The following is a 20,561-nucleotide window of genomic DNA, read 5'->3' as shown; positions in this document are numbered from 1 at the left end:
AAGATTTGATCCTTCTTCATTTTATGATTTCCAACAGAGAAAGGGAGTCAAATTTTACATGTCAATATGACAAAAGCAACCTAACTCAGCTGAAAGATTTTGTTAGCATTGTCGTAAGTAAAGAGGATGGATTTATGCTGCAGCAAACAAAAAAAAAATACCGCAGATTTTATGAGCACAATCTGTACATGTTAAGAGTCTTATTTGTGTGCTAGAGATCCAACTTTTTTGTACTTGAATCCTCCATGTCTTTTATTTAAATTATGTGGAATATGATCTGTCTTGATTCTCTCCAAATACATGAGCTAATCTTTCCATTTTCCTGTGAAAAACTAGGGGTGTTTTTACAATTTCTACATACTGTCATCCATGTTTTTAACAAATAAATAAATACTCCTCTTAGAGTAGCAAGAGAATTTGAAAATCATGATAGGAAATACTGTACTTACAACATCTTTTTAGACTACTCCAAAATTTCCATCACATTGTTAATGACCCATACCTACAGACCTGCTCATAGAGTTACACAGGAACCCATTTAAATTCTGTAATAAACTTGGATAACAATACATATCAGATGTTCTATTTTAATGTTGAATGCTGAATATATATATATATCTGTATATAAGTATATAAATATATACATGCGCACACATACATAGGCTGGTATGCCTTTCTGTCAGATACAGAATTTAATTTGGTTTGACTGATTAAACAAGGTTCCAAATAAGCAGCTGTAGAGCTATCCATTGGTCCTCTCATGCAGGGGTGCAGGGATGTGCTAAAGGCTAGAAATCTCTAGCAGAATATCTATTGATACATCACGAAAAAGACTGGATTATCTAGAATACCTGCTGTTACCACAAAAAGCACAGACCTCAAAACCTCTATACTGCAGATTTTTATCAGCACCAGTTTTACATAATAATGTTCTTTTTAGCTGCCCGAACCCCTTTTTTTCTCTATTTAGTTCTCTTTTTTTTGTTCAGGTGTAATCTGATTTATATTATTGAGTGAGTTTGTTTCACATGAACCTCTCTTTTTTCCCCCAGTTATTCTACACATCCTCCCTCCCTTATTCCATGCAATTCTTTCAAGGATTCTTGCCAAACTTTTGGGTTTGGAGGATGGAAATGGAAGGAAAAATGGCCATGCAGGGAGTTATCATACAGCTGACCTGTATTCATGTCAATGTAGTTATAAATTGACTGATAGATTGCCAAAAGTTAGTTTCAATTATGTTAAGCTTGACTGAAACTGGCTGCCAGGTTCAAAAACTGCATTTGGACAGAGGGAGAGAGACTGGCAGTCCAACCACAAAAGCAAAATTATTTTAGGAAAGCAGGGAAATAAAAATGCTCAAGTTTGGCTCAGATCCATGTGTTTTTTAAAATCTTCATTTGCATCTGCTCAGCAGAAATGGATTATGTTTGATCAGATAGCTTTCTAGAACATGTTCCTATCTTTTCCATGGCAGGAAGCACTAACAAGCAATTTTTGTTATTACTGGCTATTAGAGTCTATTGAGGTGCTAGGCACAAAAGTCAGTTGTAGGCAGAGTCTCTGTTATGATTTTTCTTGTGCATCTGCAGCTTGAGCAGGGGGAAAGCTCAGGGAGCCAAGACAAGGACATAGGAAAAGGAGAAGATAATCAGCTTAGAAGCAGAACTGCTTTGAAGTGACTGAACAGGGCATTCAAATTTGGAGAGTTGTGGAGACTAACAGATACATAAAGAAAGTAAAGATCTATAGAGTCAAGCACTAAGAACCTCTAAAATGCCAGATTTTAGTTGCACATGAAATACACTTCCCTCTACACATGCGTTATGATAGTCTATGTTCAAAGCATAGCTCAGCTTAAAATTAGTTGCAGCTTTTGTTATTTAGCCTTTTGGTAAACTCCAAATGTCAGTACATTAAAGTCCAGGTTTTGTTACCAAATGTTACCAAAAAAAAAGAAAGGCATAATGGTTACCAAGAAGAAGAAAGGCATAATTACAGACCGTCTGAAAATGTTAGATTGAAATGATGTGACCAGCCCTAGAAATGCTTCAGCAACAACAGACAATCCACTTCTGTATGCTGGATTCAGTTGGTTCTAGCCTGGTAGCATCCCTTCTCTTCCTTCACTTCCCTGCCTCATTCTTTATACTTTTTATGTATGCTATGTAGACAACACAGGAAACAAATAAATCAGAGGAATTTACAGGCAACTCACTTCTAAAGCCTTGAATCATTCCAAAGAAAGTATGTTCCATCCACTGAGTAAACCAGCCTTACTCCTGTATTTAAACAGTTTTTTGGTTGCAATACGTACAATTCATTTTCATTTTTGAGACAACACAGTGACAATACTGTTTTTTTAAAAGGTGAAAGGATTTGTAGTTACTGCAGAGGCCATAAATTCTCCATGTTGATGAAGATGTCCTTATTCCTAGGTGAACACCTGCCTTTTTAAAAAAGTCCTGTACGCATATTAGCACTAGCATTTGTATCTACAGATTCATAGGCCAGATTGTCTTCTTATTTACATCTCATAAAACTACTGGTTGCAGAGGAATTATTCCAGATTTATATATGCATAGATGAGAACCAAAAATCTGCCCATCTGTTTTAATTTAATTTGCTAAAAGATTAACTAGATAAATCGTCTTAATAAAATACTTAAACAATATTAGGTTCAAAGTCTGCTGGTCTGACCTTCATGACAACGGATTTCAGAGAATACCACCACCCATGCCAAGTGTACCAAACAATCCCGTTGTCCGTCTTTGCAGCGTAGGGGCCTTTGTAGTACAAACCGTTCAAGTTGGCAGAGTGACACCTGGTGGAAAAGTAAAGCAAAACAGAAATAAGCCCTCATGTCAAAAAATGGCAAGCATTTGTAGTTTCTGTGCGAGTCAAAAATTTCTCCATGTTGGTAACAGCCCAGTCTGACAGCTGCAAAAAGTTGCATTTGTGGACTTCATTGCGCCTAAACAATAACAGTTTAATTAGGGCACAACTGCTCTTAGCGTCTTTGAAACAAAAGTTCTTTTTGTTCTTTCCACATGTTTTCAGACATTACTAGCTCTCTGAGTTTTACCTGCAAATCTGTTTCAGTGGAGAATTATTCCAGAGTTGTTCAGGTCATGTGTGGCAGCACGGCACACACCAAGCAAAACTCTGGGAAAGAAATACTGTGCTGCTTTTTGTTGTTCCAGAGTAGCCCCTCCTAAGTTTTGCAGTTACCCCACATGGTGTTTTGTATGACAAAACCTGAATCCCACCATCAGTTTGCCTATTCAGCTGTGGACTTCTATTTACAAACAAAGTAAATCTGACAGCTAATTAAACATATGTATACCAATTGACTGGATCATTGGAGCTGGCATTTTATTTGACTATATGAAGTACATTCTTATTTTGTTTTTTTAACACACCGAAGCAGAAATGCTGTTACAGTTTATTAAATACAGTGGTTAAAACAAACAAATGAACAAACAAAAAACCCCTAGCAAAACCCAAAAGGCTCGAATAGGTACCAGCACAACCTTCATACTTGTTTGGTTTCTGCAAGAAAGAAGTTTAGATCCTCATGTGACCATATGGAGAGCAAAACTTGTTTCTTCTGCAGCACATTGTAATGAATCGGCTTGGTTTATCTGCCAATTCAGTATTTTGTTCTAAGTGCTGTTAATATCTAGCTGTCGGACACCATGATGGATTTCAAAAGCAGACTTCAGAAAATATGAAAACAGAAAACAGTCCAAGTGAACCTTATGGATATTATTATTGGCAAATCTTAGTCTCTTTGGCTTTGCTTACACTTACATTAATAACAGTTTTTGAGAACTGAAATAAAAACTGTGATAAAAGCCTCATAGGAAAATTCTCATATATACATGCTTATTCATTGCTTACAATTTTTAAGCTCAGTTTTGGTAATGTGTTGGTCGAAAGCCTATAAACTGCAGATATCAAAAGTGACTTTGTTTTTGAGAATGACAAACTTGTATCAGAGCTGACATAGTCTTTCTGGCCATACAAATTCTGCGCTGAGCAGGCACTGTCTACTTTGAATCAAAACAGAGATTTCATTAGAAGAATCATAATTGCTAAGAGGTATCTAGATCAACAGAACCCCTTCTTTTACTTCCTTTGATGGAAGCAGGCAAAACATGATTTTGTCAAGAGCAACATGAGCCAGTAACAACTCTTAATTAGTGCTGGGAGGCACTAATAGCAAAAATATACAGTATTCTGTAACTGACTGGATGCAGTCTGAAGTAACTGGAAACTGGACATACTAAAGAAACAACTGGCATGTGATTACTGAGATGATATTATGAAGCAACATTCATTATTCACAAGTCAATAAACACCTTAAAGTTAGCCTATGTTCCTCCTTTCTGATAGGCTAATTTTTAAAGTAAAAAACTGCACTGCAATGGTTTCAAAAGTACAGTCAACTCTTAATTATCTGTGGACATTTTATCTGAGTTATATATTAACTGTATGACAGATGCAGAGAGATGGAGTTGGTTCCCTGAAGAATCGTTTGAATTCTGCCTGGACTTACTGTTACTGACTCCAGTACGGCCCCACATGGATGTAGTTATGCTGTCTCCAGGATGATTGGTGAGGCAGGAAGCCTGAGTTAGTGAGATCTGTGGCCCCAGCTTGATGCCTGGCAGATCCACTGTGATCATCCAGGCATGGTGTAACTAAAACTTGGAATGCTGGGGAGAGAATAAGCTCCAGCTAGACTTGTTAGCTCTTCTTTTACCAGTTACGAACCTACTGACCTTTGCAATGCCCTGGATGCAAGAAAGCTTATGACCTGGGTGTAGTACCAGAGTGAATCCAGCTCTGTGGATTTGCATCCAAGCTGAAAATCTCTCCTAGAGCTTTGCTTACAAAAGAATGCAGAGAGGCCATTTTCTGCAGAAGTCCAGGATAACAAGTGCTGAGCTGGAGCGAGACCAGTGGCTTTAAACTAGATCTGAGCTACTTCCATGTGGCCTCACTTGTGTCACATCCCTTGGTATTCATATTATCTGGGCGTTTCTGTATTTCATTAGTCCAGATAGCATAGAGCTGTCTATAAAAAATTCCTTCATAGCTGGGAGCTCCTATACAAACCAGCCAAGAGCACTAATTCCTTCTATGTTTGCTAATCTGTGCATGACAAATACGTGTTCTGAGTGCTTTCCTTTCTCTGCCAGCACTGTTCTTTTGGGTAGGATTTAAGGACACTGAAATTTTCTAGTATTTTGCAGTATTTAGTTTTATGTTAGGCTTAACATAAAAAAGTCAGTGCCAAGGCAGTGGAATAACACTACTAGTAACTAATTTTCATTAGACAGATAGACTGTCACTTTAAGACTGTGAGCTACACAGCCATAATAGGAACTTAGCCTGGTAGGAGTCAGCTATCTTTAGTAGTTATGTAGCACCAACTACAAGGTATTAATAACTGTCAAGTTCTGCTGTACAGCTACTTTTGCAAAGGGGTCATTCTTTTGTCCAGACCAATCCAATATTAAAAAAAAAAAGTTTTTAAAAGACAAAACATGTATGCAGTTGACTAAAAGTGATTGGTGATTCACTCTTCATGAATTCCATGGCATGGTGTCAGAGTTTTATGCTACTTGAGGTCTAGATATTCCTCTAAATCCACAAAAGTTCTGATTTCATGGGAAAAGAATCTCCAACACGATTGCCTTTCCCTTTTATATCTTAGCTTTCATGAGAACTGCAAAAAAACTTTGTCTACAAGCGATTTTTTTCCACATGTCTTAAACGTTCTGCTGACCTACTATCCATGAAAATATATTAAAATGTATTAAAATAAGTAATTAATTGTGAAACATTGAGTTAATAGCTACCTCATATCAGCTAAGCTCATCACAGTCTATTTGCGGAAACAGAATTTGGAAAATGAAGAGTTAAAAACCAGAAACAAAGGATGACACAACAGAGAGAAACAATGGAATTGATCCAGCCTGGCAGCTCTTGCCAAGTGAACTGAGATCACAGTGAGAGAGTAGTATGCTTCTCTGAGTTATATTTTAAACCTCTCTATTACCCAGCTAGACTGCATAGTTTCTCTTCATGGCTATATTTATCTAATTAATTAAGGGGAACAACATATACAAACTGCTGCCTATACAAACAGTGCTAAGGCTACCAGTTTTATCCTTTCTTTTTGAATTGGTATTTTGTAAGTAAGTGGGATTTTAAAATTCTTTTACTGAACCGTATTTTTAAAAAAATTTCCTCTCAGTCCAGCCATTCTCACTGACAGCAACTGAGTGGATGCATTCCCATCTTGATACAGAAGGAATAACAAGAGTGAGATGCTGTGAACTGAGGTGAAAAAAGTGAGGCTTAACAACCTGGCACTGGCTTAACTTGTCTGATATTCTGCAGTACTGCCACATCTGGTCTAATGCAACGCAGGAGAAATGCAAGAATGGAGTACAACAGGGATACATCTGCAAGACAACCAAAGCCTATGGCAAATACCATTACCACAGACCAGCTTGAGCTGTGCAGTAGGTGCTGTCCCTTCTGAGGTGAGTCTCAGTCTTACCAGCACTGAGATCTCTGGTAGGGGTCAAGCGCAGATTGCAAATATATTAAACAATGCCAATCCTATCTTCTACCATATGTTATTATTGTGTGAATACACATGAAGCAGAGTCCTTGACAATATTGATATAAAATCAACATACCTGTTAAACCACCAGCCAGCCTTTTCCTCTTCGGCACAGTTCCCTTCATAGTTGTCATTGTCCCTGTCTCTAGTACTGAATTTCATTCCTCGATGATCAGCCCACCATTTTACTTCAGGATGAAATCCACCAGTAAGGGAATCACCAGCTGTGCCAGAGTATTCACCACAGTTCATCTCATAAGAATGCTAATGAAAAATGTGAAGAAAAGAAAAAAAAAAAGTAATCCAATATGTCTTTAACCTTTAGCATGTCAGAGAGTGAAGCCACAAAGAGGAAACTAATCTGTTACATTTGCTACTACTTTTATGCTCAGAAATGTCATGCCACTTAAACACTGTGTACTAGATTATGAAGGGTTATAAAGATGCTTACCAGGGGTAAAATTTGTCAGTAACCTGATGTATAAATGACATAATAAAAACAATATTAGAGTTAGTTTGCAGTACATATTAACAAATCAGAACATCGTGTACCATTATTGTTGGTAATATCAACAAAAATAGAAAAACTGCTTTTGCATGGCTGCTAAACCAAAGGTTCATACATCTTACAGAAAGTGTGAAATTGATATATCAATGTAAACCATTATTATTACATATTTGAAAATTCCAAGCATTTGTAAGAAAGAAAACATGATGATAAGGTTCTACACAAACTCTTATGAAAATTAGGGAACCTGTATGCTTATTGTCTGTCTACAGAATCCACATTTTCATTAAAACTTCTAGTCATTATTTAATATTTTATTACCTCTTCACCTGCAACTCTGAATCTTGCATATTGTGCAAAACGTCGTTCTCCTTCAAAATCAGTTAGATCAATTCTTAAAGTATAGTTCCCTTAAGAAATAACAACACAAATTATTTTGGTTAAACTAGCCTATCTCACTACTTTTCAGAAGACAGTATTATACAGTAGAAGTAGAAACGAATACTAATTACGTTTTTATCATGAATCTTATCTGTATCATCACAGCATATTTTATTGTTTTTTATCTTCTTTCTTTATGCATATTAAAGCATATCTTGTTATTCTTTGTCTTTATTCATCTGATTCAGCTGAGAAAATTTTAGAATTATTCCAGTACAGATTTTCAAGTGTAGACAAAAAAAACACACCTAAAAAAAATGGCCTATGGGCTTTATATTTTAGTAAGGTATTTGAGATGGTAATGAAAGGATAGTGAGAATCAATCAATAAGTGTACACCTGAGAAAACTAGATTTTTATACTCTGAAGATAAAAGAGTTAAACTGGGAACACATCCTGGTGGCATTGATTTCCATATGAATTGGCTGGCTAAGTCAATGTGTAGGTTTTGTATATGCAGCAAAGCAGAAGTTATCTTAGATTGAGTGACTATTAGAAAGATGGAAATAGCTTTCTAAGACTAGCCTAATCAAGAGGACAGGCCTACCTTCATGTAGCTTTCTAAGAGGAAATCAAGAGGACAGGCTACTGTCATTTAACAGCCTATGCAGCCATGTAAAGCCCTGACTAAATGAATTGGTACAGCATACTACCCGACTCTGGACTTTTAGTGATGCTGACTGTGAAATGGGTAGAGACAATTATTTTAAGGAATACTCCTGCCTACTGTTCCCTGTTTTGCAGGGGCTCCCTGCATGCCGTTGGCCCAAGGACAGTTTTGAACCGTTTGTTAGCAAACATATATTCAAATGTGTTTTGTTCTGAAACTTGGAGAAGTCCATGCAGACTAACAACAGAACTTAGGATTTATGCTAACAAAAAGGGTAACAAAAAATGGCCCAGAAACAGCAAAGAAACAGAAATAACAGAAGACTATTGTTACAATATAAATCTTACCTTGATTAGTCAAATAATGAAGATTTTTATTTCCAAGCCAATATTCACCATTTGTCAAAACAAAATTTCCAAAGCCTTCTTCATAGTCACTCCAGACTCTGAAAAGAGTATAAATTACTAATTTATCAAAAAAGCACGTTTGCTTGGATGTTTTATTTTATCATACAATCATAGACCACAGACTAATTCAAATTGGAAGGAACCTCAGGAAGTAATCTAGTCCAATGTCCTGCTCAAGGCAGGACCTGTCATGAGATCAGACCATGTTGCTCAGGGCTTGTCCAGTCAGGTCTTGAAAACCTCCAAGGACAGGGACTGCACATCCTCTTTGGGCAACCTGCTGACTGTTCTCAGTGAGAAAGTTTTTCCCTATATCCAGACTGAACGTCTCTTGTTTCAACTTATGTATGTTGCCTCTCATCCTCCCACCAGACACCACTGTGAAGAGTTTACTCAATGAGCTCTGAAATTGCTGTGTTTTCTTAGAGATCTCCATGGAGGTACAGGCAGGCTACTATTAGGTTCTGCTGAAGCCACTCTTCTGCAAGCTGAGCAAACCTTAGCCTGTCCTCATAGGGCAAGTGCTCCAGCCCTTGATCATCTTGGTAGTCCTCTGCTAAACTCTTTGTAGGTTAATTGTATATCTGAATCTGAATTCTCTCAGTGCCAGGAGGCACACAAGGCGCGAAAATCGTTCTTCCACTTCGATTGGTCTGCGGCTGCGTGCTCTGGAGTCCCAAGGGCCACAGCACAGTCTTCTGTTGGTTTTTTCCTCAGGACATGACCGATCCAGTTCCATCTCCTCCTCACTTCATTACTGATTTTCTCCATCGCCGAGTTGATGCTTGCCGTTTCTGCAACTTTTTATTTTTTTTCCGGGAGGAGGTAGTTGGCCTCCTGCCCAACCCCCATGACTTGGAGATCCAGTGGTTTTTCTGTCAGGGTGGCCTTCCCTTAGGCTGCGTTGGTTTGCGGCACCTTCTTCAATTTTAGCCGGTGCACCCTCCAGAGAGGGATCCCCTATCCACCACCCAGGGGACGTGCCTTCTAGCCATGCAGCCCCAGCCGAAGGTTAATTATATATGGGAACATTAATAAACAAATATTTTAGACTTTATTATCTTATTTACATTGTTGATCCTCACATAATTATTTCTATTTTTCACATGTGAAAGGGTGAATCCCACACTACACTGGTCACTGAATCCTGATCCAAAGAGTAGTCCTAAGAGGTACATTCAAAGTGGTTTAAGATTAACAGATTTTAAGACCGGAAGAAAACACATTAGCGCAGTCCAGTCTCTTGTATAGCACAATTTACCCAAAGTGAAAACATTTTTCCTGATTAAATCCAGGTGATCTAAGTGAATGTGTAGGTGTATCACAAGCATTGTTTCTTTATTTTCTATGATTTGATTAAGCTGTGAAACTCCTGCAGCTGGATATATAATTTTGTCAATTGAGGTATTAGCTAGCTGTTTTCAGCTTTGACTTATTGACTGATTCTAACAATTTTTGAACTCATACTGGTGCATAGTTTCAAGAATTAATGTGTATACTGAAAGCATTGAATCTTTTCCCTGTCTACAGTGGCTTTGAAACACTTTCTCAGTGGTTTTGGTTTCATGACATGTTCTAATGGAGAAAAAAAATATGATCCGTTTCCTTGATGAGAAGCAAATGGGTGAAATTATTGGGCTGTGGACGGGCAGTCATAAGAGAAAGAAGCCTCTGTGACTTAAGCAGCTGGTAGTCTCTGGCAAGGGAGAAGAATGGGTTGTGTGGGGTGGTAACAATTATAAACTGCTACAGATTGCGTCTGTAGCTTCTCTGACCATATTTTATAAAATAAGAATAGCAAAGTATTCTTAGCTGGATTGCAGTTTTTCATCCTCTCTGGGGATCACTTCTCTATTTCATAGGAGTATTGTAATTAGTTACAGTAATTATAAATACAGGTAAGACACAAATCCACAGAAGGATGCAGATACGTGAAAAGCAAAGTGGGCAAAGTGGAAGTTCTAAAAACCTTCTTGTTGCTTCTAATATCTGTAAATATTTGTGGGTTTTCATATTTAAGTCTCACAGCACCAAAAATTGCACTTCTGGCCACTTCCCAAAAAATGCTTGAGTCTTGGCAAAGGCAAGGAGGTTAGGTGTCCACAAATCAAGTTCTCACCCATCTTATCTTTCCTGGAGGCATTTTACCATGAGCTACAAATTATTCTGTGGTGGGTTTCTCTCATACTTGTTTGCTGATGGTATTTCAGTTCAGGCAGATTGCTTACATTTATACTTTTTTTAGATTTTTACTATTTGCAAAAGACAAGGTAGTCCTTTACTTGTCATTAAGAGTTCTTGCTCCAACAATTGTTAATGCATTTGACATTGAAGTGTCTTGTGTAAAATGCACAAGCTGTCAGAAAAAGACTAGAAGAGATGTCTCCCAGAAGAGAGACAGAGCCAGAAGTGGTATCTCACCTGGAAGCTGTCCCACAGAATAACCATTCCTCCCTTTTATTTGATATAACAACTTATTCATATAGTTTTAAAGTTAAGATTTAACGTAGCTCCATCTGGTTTAATGTTTCTCCAGTTTGTATCCAATTTTAATGACTAAGTCTAGTACCTACCTATCAAAATTCTGGCTGCCATCAGAACGTCTCTGAAAAACAGTCCAACCACCCCCTTCAGACATGTCACAGAAGGCAAGGAATTCAGTAGGACTCTGGATAGGTTTCATCTTATAAAATCCACTTTGCTTATGGCCATCATTGTAGATTTCTGCACAATCTGTTCACAAAACATTCATTGGACACAGTTTTTTTAGTCCTATACTTACTGGCAAAATCAGAAATCAAGTCAATAACAGAAATCAAGTCATGTCATATAAGAGTCACATATGAATCATGCTAATGCCAGGAAATACCTCTGCAAACACATTGTAATAACTTTGGGGCATTTTCTTGTATTCGTGATGCTTTAAAACTTTATTGAGCTGTAATTATTTTGACATTTCTTTAAAAGAATATTTTTTCCACCATAAAATACTATCATTTTTGTTTTCATTTGACTAGCAAAATAATTCCTCTGGTTTAAGTGGTGTCACTTTTCATTTACAATGATATAATCCACATGAGAATCCTGTTACAATCATATAACTTCTCTACATATAAAACACCCAGTAACCTTTAAAAACAAATATGTATTTCTATGTCCAGAAAGTCCACAGGAGAACTGCCAAAAACAAGAGTATGGAATCACCAGTGTTAGAAAAGGGAAACAATTGCTGAACCTGATATTCTTGTCCCTAGTACCAAACAGGAGCAAAAACATATAGAAGACTACCCCCAAAAAGTGCAACGTATGTGTAAAATGATACTTTTACACTACTTTACACTTCGGCTTGATACCATTTACAGTCTGGTCTCCATTGGTGTTAATGACTAATGACAGAATTCAGAGCTCATGAAAATACAGCAGCAATGTAATTGTATAATCTTATCTTTTTTCCTCTAGGAGTTAAGAAATGAAAGGCATTCTTTGTTTATACGTAATCTACCATCAAGCAGTCATACAGGAAGGATGTATAATTCTCAAAATTTCTGTTTTTCCTGGCGAAAGTAGGGCTGATTAACTGCAAGAGTTTCCCTGAAACATTTATGAACATTTTGGCTGAAGTTCCAGGCCAGTTTGGAACTTTCTGAACTATTATATTTCTTCTCAGTGAAAGTGTCAGTGAAGATTAGACATAGGAAATAAACACTTTATACTGAAAACAAATAGCTATGCCAGGATTTGAATAAACTCTAATAGAAAACATGATTTAAATAACAGCTAAGTTGTCTTTCTAGAGAATGTTTGATTGGCTTATAGAAAATAGCTTTTCTTGTCCATTATTTTCTTAGTAGCTTAGCAAAACACTTAAGCATATTTTAATTTTTAGCAGGTGTATATAGTGTGGAATTTCTCCCTCACTATCTAACCCCAAATTACCCAGCTCTGTTGACATTAAAATGTTAGAGCAGTTTGAATGAAATAACGCAGTATCAACAGGGAAAAGCATTTTCCAAGCTATAAGGAAAGTGAAAAAATAATGGAAAAATAAAAATCATCAGAAAATGGAACAACTTAGATCTGTTATTTAGAATCACAATTTAAGAAAATAAACTGAGGCATATGCTAAGAAAAGACAAATATCTTTCAGCTAAATGTGGTTTTAATAATCTTTTCCAGTAACAAATGAGTCAGCCTTAATAATAAAAAAGTATTCTAGAATGCTGAATACATAAATAAATATACAGCTAAAATTTAAAGTCAGACTTACAACTGCTTTTTTATTTTAATGTTCTTTATTATATTTGATGCTTTGTTATATGCTATGATTTCTTCCAGCAGCATAAACATTACGAGCAAATTGAATCAAGGCTATTAAAAATTATAGAAGTTTAGACTCTCTAGCACTGGACAATTAGAAACAAACACCATCCAAGAATCAGACCCCCAAATTGTATTTTCAGTCCAGCTATTGGTTTGGATGGTGTTTTATTATTTTAAGAGTTTGGGCCTCGCTCCAGCTACTATGGGCTAACACACTCAGCCTTCTTCCACTGCAGAGGGAGCAGATCACCACCAGAATGCTGGGGAGATTACAAAACCAACTTAAAACCAGTATTTTAGAAGCTGTGATGTCCTGAGCTGAACCTAACTCAGTCAAAATGATGCAACATACAGAATATTATTAAAGTGAGATGCAGATGTCATTATGCCAGGCTTATGTGTGTAAATATGGAAGTCTCGGGGACTTTACAGATTGGAACAGAGTCAGTGCGTGCTTGTAACCCATGAGACCCTGAGATTAGTCAAAAAAGGGTGTTTAGAAATCTGTAACTGCTATTAACATTATGTAAATGTCTATTACTGGCTTTTATCTGTTGTATTGCTTATATTTATTCTGAATTTATTGTTCACTGATTGTTTTTTAATTATATGCCATTACTCAATCAATAAACCGCTTCAATCCTGATTTGATTTATACCGTGTGACATCATTAACAATCTTTCCCTGTGGCAGCAGGCCTAGGTAAAAGCTGAACACTGTGTTTTAAACAAACAATTTTCTATGAGCTTTTAAAACAATAAGTCAATGGGCCCAATTGTGCTAAAGCTTCTGGGTATCATTACAATGAATGGAAATGAAAAGAATAGCTTCATTTCTAACCTGAATACTGTCTTTTTCCTCCCAAGTCAATGACACTGTTTTCATCTCCTCTGTCACTGTACTGAATCTCTTTCTTCTCTAAAAGCTGTATAATTTTTAACTGCTGCTGTTTCACACGATGTTCCAGAAGCCTCACCTGGCCCTGAAGTCGTATCTGCTCTTGAAAACAGTTCTGTAGATCCTAGAGAGGAAAACATATCTTACTGTAAAATCAACAGGTTTTTGTGATGTTTAACATGTGACACAAAAAAACAACCAAACAAACCATAAATAAAATTTAACTTGAATAAAACATTTTGGTCACAATCTCCTACAAACACTGTGTTGACTTCCACCTCAATTGCTACCTCTACTTAAAATTATTTCGTATATTAGAGTGTCCAAACATATACCCGCTTTGCAGAGAGACCTTCTCTTTAGTGGCTATAACTCCCAGCTCTCACTGCAAACTTGCAGAGGGGACTTTAAGGAAAAACACTATTGTACAGAACCTATCATAAAGATTCCTTATTCTCTGTCACCTGCCATGTACAGAGATTTACGATCCAGTGAGGCCTGCTACTAACATTGTGAAGGTTCTAAAATTCCAGAGTTTTAAAGAAATACAGTCCATACTGATATGTTTTCAACTTCATTGTGCATTTTTCAAATGCTTTTAGATTACACAGTTCTTATGATAAGAACCTTAACATTGCCAACATAAATATTGTAAAGTTACAGGCTCATTTTTGGCATGCTAAAATAAATAGTCCCTAAGAAGCTGTGAATATGCATGAAAAATAAAAGTTAAAAACTTAACATCAATATTGTGCTGTGACTTGTACACTTAATTTTGCCATGCAGAGTGCGTGAGAAATGTGGTGATTCTGATATGGTGATACCTGGCACTCATTTCACCCTGGTGCAAATATGTGACAAGAGAGCTGGAATAACTGTTCCAAATTCTGACATGCTGAATGTACGCAGAGCAATAAATAATTGTTTTTAGATTAATGACTATGGTAAAATAGTGAAAGTGAACAGAACCCAATCTAGGGAGTTTAAATTAAACCAGCCTGTACAGTTTCAAATAGATATTAAACACATTTGATTTCAACATGGGGAGAAAAGCCTTTGGGGTTTTATGATACATTTTACAAATGTGACATGAGGTTTTGCATCAGTAACATTGTGTCTGCAATTTTATACGAGCAAACAGAGTTTAGTAGCTATGGTGCTTGCACAAGAGCACAACTAGCACTGTAAAAGCAAAATCTGAGGGCAACCTTTTGGAAATCTGATATGCAAGATCAAATATGCAGTAGTTCTAAATTGGTGCAACCTTATTCATAGGGCAACATTATTTACATGAGCTAAGGATGTAGACCTATAACATTTGCCATCCATATGGAAGAGCTGATATCTTAGAACGTTGCCCTATCACACTGAACTATAGAGAGATCTGAAGCAGCATACTGATGTGCACCTCCAGTGGCATCTGCATACTTCCATTTTTATCAGACTCAGGCTTCATCTATTTTCCATGACCACTCCCACCAAAGTCTTTCTTGTCACTTTCTTGCTGCAGGTTTTTTTTTTTTTTTTTTTCCTGCTGTCTGAAAAGGTGATACCATTCTGTAAGTTTCTGTGCAGCACACACACAGTTCTGGTTAGACTGACTTCCTTGCAGTACCATTCACTACAACTCCAAGAATAGACTTTGTGAATTAAACTAACAGTATTAATTAGAAACTGCATTTTATGACTCTACTACATGCAGATTTTTTTTCATAATTAATTTGCGTCTCTGGGTTTGGGCTGCCCATGTCAGGCTGCTTTGACAGTAGGTGTGTCTGCAGACTTCAACTGTCTGCTTGCTACCAGGTCCTGAGAAGCCATTAAGATGCTTGACCACAAGGAGGAGCTGTAAAGTGAGAGGCATGTTTACCAAACACTAAAATTTTTAGAAGCAGTGACCTAATATCCCTAGAGTCCTATCTTATTTAAGAATACTCCCTCGAAAATCTTTTTCAGTTGTTGATAGCTATACGAGATCCCTAGCATACCCTCCTTTTCTTCTAGCAGGAAACAAGAGAAGAAAATACTTAAAATATATGCGCATACAGAGACAAACTTGCTACAGTGGCTTAGAGAGATGTTATTTGACCATAAGCACTGGTTAATGGGTGACCTGTTGCATATTACAAAGAAAGGATGCACTATTATGCAGTCTTTCCAGGGTGGTTGTCTCAATTTATATCTGCAGCTTCATATAAACCCTTCACAAAAGCTGAGTTGAATTGGGAAATTCAGAGGAGGCTTCCTTGACAGGTCTCTGGAAATTCTCAGACTATTCCCAAGTGCATACATAAAACTGTGGAGAACCAGAGAGCTGCATAGGTGGGTTGAGAAAGAGTGAATAAATAATAAAAAAAAAATATTTCCAGGCTCACCCTGACGAGCTAATGCTAACTACAGAGGTAAAGCTGTCAAAAAAAACCATGTTAACAGTCAGACCAAATATTAATCCTAATCATATTAAGAGTGATAAAGGAGCCACCATGCCACCCTTACTAGTTTTACTGCAGCATTTGTTTTTTGAGAAGGATAGCCTGCATCAGTCTTAACTCAGTGCTCGCAACCTTGGAGAACATGGTAAAATACCTTAGGAAAGACCTGGGTAATCCTGGAAATGGTGGCCCCTGTCACCAGGCCCTTGCAATTTCATAGGCAAGACTTCAGGTGGGTAGTCTCTGTAACAAGTAGCAAGGTCTGAGCCATGAAGAGCTACTTTCAGTTCTGGACAGAGTAGGAATCTGCACATTTAAGGAGAGGCAGCTACAGGCAGCTAAGTGTGTTTCTTTCAGGTGTAGTGAAAATGCATCTATCACTTCACCTATTCATACTGCTAAAAGCCATTCTTCTACTGTGATTAAATTGTATAGTAAAAGTACAGAACTTCTCAAAAAATATCATTGTACCTTAGAAAAACTTGGTATCTAAATTCAGTGTGACGCTACTTCATATACCGCCATAAAAGGGCCTTTCCTTTGAATCAAATTAAACACAAGTCTGCAACAAACTACGTCTCTCAATATTATTCTTAACTTTGCATTTTAAGTTGATCTTTTCTTTTTGTTTACTTAAAAATTGTGAATTACTTCATGAAAATGAAAAACTAACACTCAGCTGATTCTCAACTGCTTTACAGACAATACACTTATTATAAGGTGAACAGTAACGTATCTACATTACACATGGCAATTTCCTGATGAAAAGGATTTAAACTCACAGTGCTGGTAAATAGTAAATGACAGTCAAGAAATCACCAGCCGTACTGAATAACTACACCATAAAAAAAAAATGACCAAGCAGAAACAGAGTTTTGAAAGTAACCTACTTATGAATAGTACTGGTATCTGATACTTCGCTTTCTCTCCCTGACTCCAGCCTCCTCACTGACATCTCTTTCTGTCAATTCCAGACAAATCCCATTACATTTTGCTGCTGAACAGCAAAACCACAATTCTCATCTTTGGAATTCCACACCTATTTTTTGCATGGGACAATCACAAGTTAAAACTGTGTAACTTCAAGGTGGATCAATGTGGCTTTTAGATCTGCAGCTTACCAGGCTGTTCTTTTAATGTACTCCTACAGTTTTTCACAGGATAAGTCTTTTAAAATCATTGGAGTTAAACCAGTGCACAGCTACAGTAATATAGAAGCAAAATGTAACTAACCTAGGGTTGTAAGAGTCAGCAGCTATAACATATTTGCTATTTCTTTTGTAAGATATGGACCAAAGTTAAACTATTACAATGTTGAAATACTCAAAAAAATGTTAATTTGATTGTGCCTGTCTCCAGTGGACAGTAGTGCCCACTGACTGAAACCAGACTGAACATAACCTGTTCTGTCTGTTTCAGTGAAGCAACTGTTTGTACTACACATTGAGAAGCAATTATCTAACAACTGCTGACAGCTCTGCTCTTGGACATGTGGTCCCATATTTAACCAGCTGCTGCAATTAATGTGCATTCACAATCTTTATTTCATTATTGTGTGAATTATTTAGCAGCTAGTTACCTTCCATTAAAATTCATGCCATAAATTAGACTCAGAATACTTTATGAAAACTATAAAAACACAACATTTTTACTTGAGGTGCTATTTCCTGTATTTTTAGAATTTAAATGAGCTCCAAAAAATCTCTAATGAGATTAGTGTTTTAATGAGATTAAAATGTGAAAACTTAGAGATAAATTTCAGAATGTTCCCAGTTTTTAGTCATAAGGTCAGCCAAAGCCCATAATATTCCAAATGAAAAATCAAAAGAAAGCAAACACATTTCATTGTAATGCCTTTTTCTCAGTAGGCTTCTATAAAAATTAGTAATATTTTTCTCCACTGAGCAGAAGTGATTACAGAGGCAGGTGCTTCCTATTCTGCCTCTATAGAGCTCCTTATCTGAACAAAAGGCTTCCACAAGATAATGTAAGCCACAAACAATGATGCTTATCTAGTTGTAAATTCAGCAACCACTTCCACCTAGACAATTAAGAATCAACAATTCAGTCTCTCAGGTCCCTGCTAGTTAGGACGTGAATGTCAAACTAGGAAGGACAGCCAGGACAGGCAGTACAGGACTGGTGAGGTTAGAAGTATTTTAAGCAGTGGAGTGAGTAAGCACGTGTGCGCGTGCGCGTGTGTGTGCATGCGTGTGCGTGTTAGGGTTTTTGTTGGAGAGGCAGAATACATAGCAGAAGGTTTTGGGAGCTAGAAGTGAAGGAGTTTTGATCACTGTTTCTGAGTGTGAATTACAACATAGTAACATGGGAACAAGTAAGAATATGAAGCTATGGATCTTATTTGAGAAAATTGTATGGCAATTGGACAAGGTAGAAAAGGATAGAAACATTCTTCATCCTGAGTGTCAATGATCAGAAATACTACTGCTGCAGCCACTGATTTAGGAGTTCCTGGGTTTTGCCTTTCTGTAAGTATGCTGCTCAAAACTAAAGGTGTTATTCTGAGTTAGCATTACCCCTCAATGGTAGTATAACTGTCTTGTGTGCCTTCTGTACAACGTGCCTGTTAATGCATCGTATGATACCTTTTTTAGCAAAGATATTCTATCACCTCCTATTTCATGTTGGATCCAGTAACAAACTGACTGAATTACTTTCTTCAGCGCTACCACCCAGTCATTTATCTTCCATTGTATATTTATGCATTCGTTTCCTCTTTCCTTATGAGAAACTTGTCCCCACTGAACATCATGTGAAGTTATTTCCCCAATCTTTTAAGTTTTGTTCTGAATTCTAATCTTTTCCATCAAAGGTTCTGCCACCCCATGTAGCTAGATACATTGTAAGCACTATGGAGGACGAGGTATGAAATATTTAGAAGAAACTATAGGCAAATGTAATTACCAGAACTTACAGAGCAGCCAATGGCATCCATCAAGCTAGCTGCAAGGACAAAATCAATCATTACCAAAATCTTCATCCTTTGGAAGCTGTAAAGTAGAGGAACAAATTAAATGCTATTTAAATTAAACATTAAAACTAGATATTTACACCTGACATCTTAAATTTTATTCAAAATAATCTAACCTATAATTATTTTCTTACATATTGGAAGTATAATGTATATTTAGGCTTACATTACAAATGTCTAAAATAGTCTGATCAAGTACAACTCCAAAACCCAGTAAAACTGGAATTTTTCCTTTTTGGCCACTTTGTATCAGAGCTCTCCATGTATTCTAGGACAGCTATGCAAGATTCAAAGCCACTCATTTTATTGTGAAACAAGACAAAAGCAAAATAGCATTTTAAAATGTTCTGAAAAGCAGGGCAATATTCCTTGTTGATCCTTTACAGTTGGGAATAAGCTCTCTGTTATACTCAAGTAATTAAAATCTGAATTGGGCTAGTTGTCCTTGAACTAAATAAGATTTGTGCAACTTCTGTGTGCCAAGAGAGGATGGAGATAATTTTTCTGTTACAGAGTAATTTTTGGGAAAAATGCGTAATAGTTATCAGCTTTTATTCTAATGGTGGCAAGGATGACATCTTTCAACTGATAGCTATGCATACTTTGTACTGTATGACCCATAGCATTTCAAATCCCATTATTTTATATGAAAATTATTTTATATGCCAAAATAATCACCATTGTATCTCACTGCCTTGCAAACATGAGCTGATATAACTTCACAATTTTCTGTAAGGTAGATGTGTGCTTTTCAGTTCACAGACGAGAAACCAAGGCCTCCAATTACTAAAATATTTACATAGATTATACATGAACCAATTCTAAATTGATTAGTTAAACTGCTTCAAGCTATCAACTGAGGAATGTTTCTTTTTTTTTTTACTTAAAATCTTTTTGTTTAGCATATGTTAAAGCCTGTTTAAACCAAAATGTGTGTCCGCTCTGCTTTCTCTACTTATTAAACTAAATCAGCTAACTACATGTTAAAACATTTGTGGTTAGACAAAGCATGAGACCTATAATAGAGATTAATGATTCAATGTCAGCTTGTGCTTATTGAAACACCAACTTTATGGAAATTTCCACTCATGTTTCTACAGGAATTAATATAAAACACCAGTGGAACTTTGGCAGGCTGTGCTTTTTACTGTACAAAGATAAGCAAGGTGCTTATGTGAAGTATGTTTTTAAGTTCTTGTAAAATTAGACAAGTCCAACTTTATTTTCACCAATCTCTGAAAACCTCATGCAAGAGTACAAATTACAGCCCAGACAAATTTCAGCTTTTCAACACTTACCTATAAAATATTTA

General features: G+C 36.7%; 1 protein-coding gene across 1 annotated transcript; it reads right to left on the bottom strand.

The window, feature by feature from the left end:
• Positions 1–2,664: 2,664 nt before the first annotated feature.
• On the bottom strand, positions 2,665–19,258 carry FGL1 (fibrinogen like 1; the record flags this gene model as incomplete). The annotated part of the gene is made up of 7 exons (XM_082314976.1): positions 2,665–2,824; positions 6,720–6,907; positions 7,473–7,561; positions 8,549–8,646; positions 11,182–11,341; positions 13,769–13,949; positions 19,193–19,258. The coding sequence occupies 7 exons, from the start codon at positions 19,256–19,258 to the stop codon at positions 2,665–2,667; spliced, it is 942 nt and encodes a 313-aa protein (XP_082171102.1).
• Positions 19,259–20,561: the final 1,303 nt, after the last annotated feature.

This window comes from Platalea leucorodia (assembly GCF_965183815.1).
Source record: "Platalea leucorodia genome assembly, chromosome: 6".
Classification (NCBI taxonomy): domain Eukaryota; kingdom Metazoa; phylum Chordata; class Aves; order Pelecaniformes; family Threskiornithidae; genus Platalea; species Platalea leucorodia.
The sequence above is the reverse complement of the archived record's forward strand: the minus strand, read 5'-3'. Positions and strand labels throughout refer to the sequence as shown.